Here is an 8,863-nt window from a genome sequence, read left to right on the forward strand (position 1 = left end):
AGTTCAAACAGTTCCCCAAAACCTATCCAAGCCCCAGTTTTTAAAGCAAGTCAAAGTATTTCCTTTTAAACGGATACTCTCGGTACGGAATACCACCCGGGTATAGATTCAATACATTATTATGTTACTAGGCCATATAAAGGAAATATTCTAATAGGCGTTATGGATATTTAGATGGAACATTGACGATTTAAACGCATTCAGTAAAAGGAAACAATAAGGTAGGTACAATTCATCTTAAAATTAATACACGTGTACATGTATTACGTGTATTTTATTCACGTGTCTTATCAAAAAGTAGTTTCCACGTGTGAGAATGCAGAAAAGCGACCAAGCGCACACGAATTGCCATTAACTGTAATACGCGTATTATTTAATACAAAGCGCATGACTGACACAGATTTTTATATCGTAAAATGACCGCAGGAGTTTAAAAAAAAACCCTAATAAATGCATCCGATATGGTTTTAAACTGGTATTATGCTCATATCGTCATAATTATTTCATAATAATTCAATGAACACCAAATATTACATAAAAGTCCACGAAATAATTATATTTATTCAATTTTGTGGTTATATTCATCGGAATATGTCATGATTTTATTTGTGGATGAATTTAAACTCAATGTTTCATTATATACTTTTTGCCAAGTTACAGGCACACATATTTCAAATATGACAGTTTTGCGTAATTTCAGGTGTCCACCAAGGCGACAGCTTTACACGTATCTTTTCTTCAGCTTGATTCATACGCATAATTAAATTTAAGGACATACTAAAATTTGCATTATAAATGGCTCTTATAATCATGATTTTGCATTATAATGAACCTCTAAATAAGACATCTTTTGTTGAAAAAAATCCGCAATTCTCAAGATTGTCATTCTTTTAAATGCATCGAAAACCGGAATATTCTGACTTTTAAAAAAGTAAAATATTTAAACAGTTGTGAAATAAGTTATTAGTTCTTAAGACAGGAATGATGGACCTTTTCATTTTTCTAAATATTTTACTATGGATTTCTTTCGTAGCGGCGGACGTGCCTATAACTGTCCATACAACCAAAGGGAGAATTAGTGGGACATTGGAGTACAAGTATGTAGATGGCGAGCAAAAATTACTTGCCACATATACTGGAATTCCTTACGCTGAAACAACGGCTGGTGAGAATAGGTTCCAGAAACCGATACCAAAAGCACCGTTCACCACACCGTTCAATGCAAGGAAAACGCCCCTTGCTTGCTACCAACAGACACGGTACGAAATGGATGTCCTGAAGCATAGGTACAGGGTGCCGGGATTCACTGAAGACTGTCTCACATTAAACATTTATGCACCGTACAGACTAGGTGTTAACTTTCCACTTCCGGTTATGGTTTGGATTTATGGAGGGGGTTTTAGACAGGGTGCTGCCTCAATGTACAACCCGGAGGGTCTGGCACTGTTTGGAGACGTTGTGGTGGTAACAGTTAATTACAGAGTTGGCATGTTTGGCTTTTTGCGAGATAGTTCAGGAACGGTTGTTGGGAATCAAGGACTTTGGGATATTCATCTTGCGCTGAAGTGGATCAATACCACTATCGGTAGTTTTCACGGTAATCCTGATGACGTCACATTATTTGGCCAATCGTCTGGCGGTGCAGCTGCTCTTCTGCAAGCAATGTACATAGGTAATAAAGGTCTGTTTAAACGGGTCATAGCTGAAAGTGGAAGTCCTCTAGCACCTTGGTCGTTTGAAGACATAGACGCTTTGGAAGAATATCTAAAAGAAACAGGATGTCAACCCAATACAAACAATACTCTTCTTTGTTTACAGAGCAAGGACCCGATGATACTTATGAACAACCGGGCTAATCTAGGACCGGTTGTAGACGGTGATTTTTTGATAGCAAAACCGGAAGAAATTCTTCTAGAGCAGACGGTAGAAACACATCTTGCCCGCCAGGTTTTCGCGTCTGTCGACATTCTACTCGGTTTTAATGACGGGGACGGTGTGCTGTACTATAACACTTGGTCTCATCTGCTAGGCCAGGCAACCCTAGATTTTAACGTCACGAGGTTACAGTTTGATAACGTTATAGTCCCAGAATTCATCAAGACAAAATTGAGCACAGAATATACCCCAAAGACAAGGAAAGCTCTAGAAGAGCTTCTAACATTCTTCTATACGGACTGGGCTGATCCTACGAATGTATTAACGATACGAAATACACTTATTGCCATGACGAATGACCCAATGTTTCACGTGCCAGCAATCCAGGTCGCCAAGACGCATGCTGGACTTAAAGGTGGATCTACATATTTCTACGAATTCTCCGTACAGTCGGACAAACATGCTTTAGAGATACCGCCATGGTTTGAAGGTAAACCAATCATTTTTAAGTATTCGAATTTAAAGACACGCAAAGTTATACATGCTGATTAAGTTTTATTTCAATTCTTAATCTTTGTTTACGATATCTTTTCTTTTGTTTAATTAGCAATTAACAATCATATAGCTTACATCGTTCCTGCTATCAATTTTAATTGAGTTTGTTTGAGTTACAGTTGAAAAATGCTAAATTTATGCAACCAATAGCTAACCTAGTCTGGGATTAATATGGTCCCTCAATAGTCTGGCGCTAGACTGGTTTAAGTGTAATGTTACATTTGGATTAGTCTGGCGCTACTCTGGGACAAGACTAGCTTCCCTAGTATGAGTTCGATGGCACACTGAAATCAGTCTTGCAATACACTGGCATTAATTAGTCTGGCAATACAATGGCATTAATAAGTCTGACAATAAATTGGTGTTCATAGTATGACACTACACTGGCAATTATAAGTTTGTCAATACAATGGCATTTTTTAAGTCTTGCAATACACTGGCCATAATTAGTCTGAAAATGCATTGGTGTTCATAGTATGGCAATGCACTGGTGTTAATTAGTCTGGCAATACACTGGCATTTATAAGTTTGGCAATACAATGGCATTAATTAGTCTGACAATGCACTGGCATTAATTAATCTTGAAATACACTGGCATTAATCAGACTGGCAATACACTGGTGTTAATTAGTCTGGAAAACACTGACATTAACTAATCTGGCAATACACTGAAGTTAAAAACTCACGCATTTCACTTGCATTAATAAGTCTGGCAATACACTGGTGTTAATTGGTCTGACAATACACTGCTGTTAATAAGTATTGAAATACACTGGTATTAATTAAGTCTTGTAATACACTATTGTTAATTAGTCTGACAAAACACTGGCATTAGTCTTGGCAGTACACTTGGATATATTGGGATTATCTGGCAGTTGGGACATAGGGTTGTCATAGTCGTGACCAGCATTGTTGTTCTCCTTTTAATGTAATTAGTACAACTTTACATAAACTGTTAATTTCTTCTTTTTTACATTTACACAATTTTTGATGATGTAAGCGAATTAGTGTGTTTAATTTATGGTAGCTTGGTTACTATCCACATGATGTGTCGACATTTCGTCATGATATGTCAAAAATATGAAAAAAGTTGACACTAAGATTTATGAAAATGTTAATCTCAGTTTACACATTAAACATACAGATGTAAATTTAAACTTTTCCGTAAAGAAAGAAAAACGAAATATGTCAACTGTAAAACATCACACCTACTCATAACATTTTTATATATAAGATAAAATAAATAATAAAATATTTCATCGGCATAGAACTAATTCAACATGAAACATGTGCGGATCCAGACGGGTGTTGGAAGGGTGTATTCAACGATTCATAAGTGTTTGTAATTGATAATTATTGATAATTATTCATTTTTAAAAATGAACTTATTACGTTCAAAACTGTACGTTCCCTCACGTTCTGTTTGCAATAAACGGTATATAAAACAAATGGAAAATAGAAGTCCTCAGTAGAATGTACATTATAAACGCTACTTCGTTAAAACCGATTTCGTTGAAAGTGTTTTAGACCGTACCTTTTGTTTTTCAATATTTCAGGATCGTATCATGCTGACGAAATACCGTATGTTTTTGGTTTCCCGTTGTTGGCAAACGCTTCCATATTCGGCGGCGAGCTCAGCAATTATACTGTGGAAGAACAGCAGCTGTCCAGGGACATTATGACGTTTTGGACAAACTTTGCAAGATCTGGGTTAGTATTTTAATACTTTTCACGCTGTATTTCTGAAACGAATTTGTCCATTTCAGTTTGGATACACAAAATGCATGATTTTATTGCAGAAAAAAAATTGAAATTATCGATCGAAATTGTGTTGAGAGCAGTGAGGAAAAATATCTACTTTAGTTCTAAATTTTGCTTCTTTGCCTTACTTATGAAACAGCCTAAAACATTGGAATTTCTAAAGTAGCATCATTTGTTTAAAATCATATTATATTATCATAGGCAGGTGAGCGAACATTTGGATTTTTATTAATGTTTATGTTGATTTGTAACCTTTTATCTTTAATCGTTCAAATCTATCTTGATTTGTAGCCGTTAGGAATGATATCAACCTCTTTGTGGAAAACCAAACCTAATCAGTGCCTTCAGTGCTTTGATCTCCTCTTTTTCAGAAATCCAAATACACCAAACAACGCTACCGATTTCTGGCCGGAGTTCAGCATGGCGTCACAAAACTTTTATCCAATTACAAATATTCTTATTGAACCACAAGTGACGAATATTGAAGAGTTTCATCCAAGACGAATGGCGTTCTGGTCTGAGCTAGTCCCCAACCTTATTAAACTGTTACAAACTGACAAAACTAAACCGGGCAAAGCTCACGTATCTGTGTCCAAAGTTAAACCCGCCGATTCACACCCATCGTTCACCAAAATTATACCCGGAATATCACACGCACCCGTTACTAAAATTAGACCCGGATTATCACACGCACCTGTTACTAAAATTAGACCCGGCAAGTTACATGTATCCCTTAGCCCCAAAAAATAGAATTGTGAATTTCTATGGTCAGTATTTCCGTTAAATTATCGAAAGAATAGACGTGAAAACATACTGTTGAGAATGAATTTGATTCTTTGTCATCCCTGTTTTGATAAGTAAATACATAAATAGATAAATAAATAAATTTATAAAATTGTTTTGTTTCTTGGATTATACGCAGATTTTAACATTTAACACACGTTTGGTCATATCCCGGTGGTTGATCCACGTAACCAGCTTTCCTTGATAACTAACCAGTAATTATTAATTTTCCTGAGTAGAATTCGTCACAAGAAAGTTCAGGAAAAGCTTCTTTAAAGGGGACAAGAAAGGTACAGGTGACACAGAAAATAAAGAAAGAGAGAGACGTTCCATAAAGACATGCATAATCTACACATATGTTACAACTTCACAGTCCTTTTTCATAGCACAACACAATTGGAACATAAAGAAAGTATTCGATGCCATTGAGAACGTATACGAAAAAGAAATGTTAGCGATTACTGTTGATGACAAAGTTAATGTTTCAAATCCAAAAGAAATGTCAACCGGTCTCAAGAGGATCGTGTTTGAGTCTTGCAAAGCTAAAGCAGAACGAGGCTCTCAAGTATTTGCAGAAAGTACACCTGACACATCAGAAAGAGGGAAAAGAGTTATCCGCAGGCCCCACTCATAAACAAGCAATTACAAGAAACGATCTTAGGACTTGCATACAATACGAGGTGGCATATTCAAAGATAAAGATGCTGGTAAATATGTTGGAACTGTATTTTTCAGATCTAAGAAAAGCTTTTGATCTTTTCGACAATGACATTTTATTGCATAAGTTAAAACTTTATCATTTTTGAGATAAAAGTGTCCATCTTTTCAAATCTTATCTGTCAAATACAACGCAGGTTGTATCATGTCTAAAAGCAGGCTTGTAACTTCTGGAGTTCTTCAGGGATCTATTCTGGGCCCCCTTTTATCTTTTACTTTTTTTTTTAAAAAAGATATTATTATTATTATTATTATTATTGTTGTTGTTGTTGTTGTTGTTGTTATTATATCTGTTTGATCCTTTTTGAGAAATATGTCATGATTGATAACGATTAAGTAATCTTTCCTCCTGGCACTTAACGTCACGACCAAACTAAAGAAATTGGCACAATTTCAACTCTAAGTCAAGAAGATGAAGACCGAGTATGCTTCGAAACTTTTCAGCCCAGAGCTGCAACATTTGAATGAATGAATTCGGACATCACTCCAGGTGATTCTATAACGCACAAAAAAGAAGGCGAAAGTGCACTAGACCATGTCTAGGATTGATATGATGAAGATGCAGATAACAAAGTTTCAGATAGTGTTTCACTTGAGAAAGTTGTACATATTTTATCATCTTATACAACGACAGAAAGCGAAACCCTAACGACTATTGTAGAGTTGGAACAAGATCAATCAATAACAGATCGGGATAGCTTTTATGATATTCTAGATATAGAGTCAGATGATTCAATAGTACATTGATTCAGGTGATTCATTAGTAAAAGGTATTGATGCAAATGTCAGACTGTAACACACTAGGTGATAACCTAGATATTGAATGAGATGATGACCTTGTAGACATTGTCAAAGCAAAAGCTGTTGAAAACGAAGATGATGTATATATTACAGAAGCAAGAAATGACATTGCTACTTACAACGATAACAATGATGATTCGTTTGACGAAGATGAAAACCTCTTTTATATTCTACGTTAACATTGATGATGTACACTTTGATGTGGACAAGGTAAGTATATCAAGAATGAGTTACAAGTACTCTTACTTTATTTCATAAATGTATAAATTTCGAAGCATTTTAACTTTGTTGTGTATTTTGTAGATGAAAGGCTTATGGACACAATTACATTAGGAATTTGACTGGTGTCTGCTTAGTCTTAAAAGAAAAAGAGAATAAATATCAGCAAGGCAAGGCTGCGTTCACTGAATGCACAATGGTGAATAAAATTTAATAGTGTTCATCTACTTGTCCATCACCGCTGTGGAATCAAATCCCGCCAGGGTCTTACGGTGCTTTTAATGTGAGAAAGCTATCCAGCAATCTTGCGGAACGTCGGTGGTTATACTCAGATTCCCGATCGTGCACGAAGGAGCACCAGAGTTTTTCCTCCACTAGTAAAGATGGAAAGTTGCTATATTACCCTACTGTATTGGTTTGACGTTTTGATATATATATAAACGAATTAGGACTTTGCATATCCTAATTAGAAGTTTAAAAACTTATTAGAAGAAAAAAAAATCTTATTTTTTCTTTGTATGAAAACCTTATTAGAAGTTGCAAAGTTCGAATTAGGATTTTTATTTTACATTTAGGTTTTTGAAGGTCCTAATTATGCCTGACAAAATCCTAATTAAGATTTTATATAATTTTTATTATGTTATATGACCTTACTATGCACCCAGTCCTTCATAAAAAGAGATTTCTGTTACAATTTCATACTAAGATGTATATTGCTGTCACGTGGGCACGAGCCTTTCAAAAGGATTTTATTGCCCAGAGTTGTACCTTCTTAACCACCATACATTAAAAGAAAATCTACCCATGAATTATACGAAGAACTTTGCCTTTAGTGCACTAATGATAAAATTAATATTCCCAATTGACAAAATTATCATTTAAAGATAAAAGAATCTGTAAGTTTTTATATCAATGTAGAGTGATTGATTTCGGTTTGTATATTACAAATAGCCATCCGATACGTATACTAGCGTAAATGTTTGTCAATAAGGCCAAGTCTTGAAATATTTTGTTTACCCTCACACGACCAATACCTGGATGGATATGGTAGGTAAGTAAGTAATCAGAAATATATATTTCGTGGACATAGTTGAATTGTAGTAGGAATTATCTGGATTAAATAATAATAATAATAATAATAATAATGAAATGTTGAAGTTTTATTCAATATACACTAAAGTTTTTTATGTACATGTATTTACATTGCAAATTCATTTAACAAGTACAAAAAGACGTTGTTCCCGTTAATTAATCTACTTCAATGGTAAGTGACGGCACATTATGCCTCAGAATTCCATATTTTATAAATTCTTTAGAAATGCCAAAACACGCTTAATAATGTTTTAATAATGGATTTAGAGCATGTTAAATATCTAGCAGCAGAAGAAGAAAGTAGCGCTGATTGTGCAGTATTTGTGTCATAATGGTAGAAAATTGTAAACAAAGTAGTAATTTGACTTCCATACAATATAGTTATTCACTATAACTGCACTTATTACCAAAACACAAAAGAAACAAAAGATGGCTCAGCAAATATGGCTTAAGAGTAACTTTTTTGGAACTGTATAGAATACCAAGTTAAAAAGCTTTTGAAAAAAATCTAATTTGTTATCATTAATGAGGCCCAATGGGCCTTTAAACAAATATTTAAAGACGTTATTCTCCATCATATACTCTACTTTAATGCTAAGTTTAAAAAAAAATATTGTTTGGTCATAAAATGTTTCAGGTAGCTGGGTAGTTAGCGAGAGAGGGGCGGAAACAAACATTTTTTTATTTAAGGCTAAGGTTTTTCATGGCCAAGCAATTAAACAAACACTATAGTGTAACATGACCGTTGACAAAAGAATAAATTTTGGGGGTTTGAATTGACACACGGATGCGGTATATTTGATTTCTTCAGATTTTTTCGGCTTCTTGATGAATTGAAAATGTATAATATGTTTGCCCCATTTTGATATGTTTAGTTCAATGTTTATTAATGGTTTAAATGTAGATTATGTTAAACGTTGGATTAATGCGCATATAAAATACCGTTTAATGGCATGAAAACTGGATCAAAGAAGCGCGCATTGCTTAATTAAAAGACATGCTGTGCCGGTTGGTTTCTAACTGTGCCGCGTATACATAGAACGTCTGACGAAATGTTGTA

General features: G+C 34.7%; 1 protein-coding gene across 1 annotated transcript; it reads left to right on the forward strand.

Annotated features, from left to right (window-relative positions):
- The first annotated feature begins 724 nt into the window (after positions 1-724).
- Positions 725-5,075, forward strand: LOC132728119 (neuroligin-4, Y-linked-like). Its single transcript, XM_060713733.1, has 3 exons — positions 725-2,365; positions 3,987-4,140; positions 4,563-5,075. The coding sequence occupies exons 1-3, from the start codon at positions 982-984 to the stop codon at positions 4,939-4,941; spliced, it is 1,917 nt and encodes a 638-aa protein (XP_060569716.1). The 5' UTR covers positions 725-981; the 3' UTR covers positions 4,942-5,075.
- The last annotated feature ends 3,788 nt before the right edge of the window (positions 5,076-8,863 follow it).

The sequence above is a fragment of the Ruditapes philippinarum genome, unplaced genomic scaffold, assembly GCF_026571515.1.
Source record: "Ruditapes philippinarum isolate M1 unplaced genomic scaffold, ASM2657151v2 ctg3962_1_1_1_1, whole genome shotgun sequence".
In the NCBI taxonomy this organism is placed as follows: Eukaryota; Metazoa; Mollusca; class Bivalvia; order Venerida; family Veneridae; genus Ruditapes; species Ruditapes philippinarum.

Excerpts from the sequence above, each read along its gene's own strand:
- LOC132728119 (XM_060713733.1), top strand. The coding sequence starts at position 982 with ATGATGGACCTTTTCATTTTTCTAAATATTTTACTATGGATTTCTTTC. Across the intron at positions 2,366-3,986 it reads GATACCGCCATGGTTTGAAG|GATCGTATCATGCTGACGAA; the intron begins GTAAACCAATCA and ends TCAATATTTCAG. Across the intron at positions 4,141-4,562 it reads ACAAACTTTGCAAGATCTGG|AAATCCAAATACACCAAACA; the intron begins GTTAGTATTTTA and ends CCTCTTTTTCAG.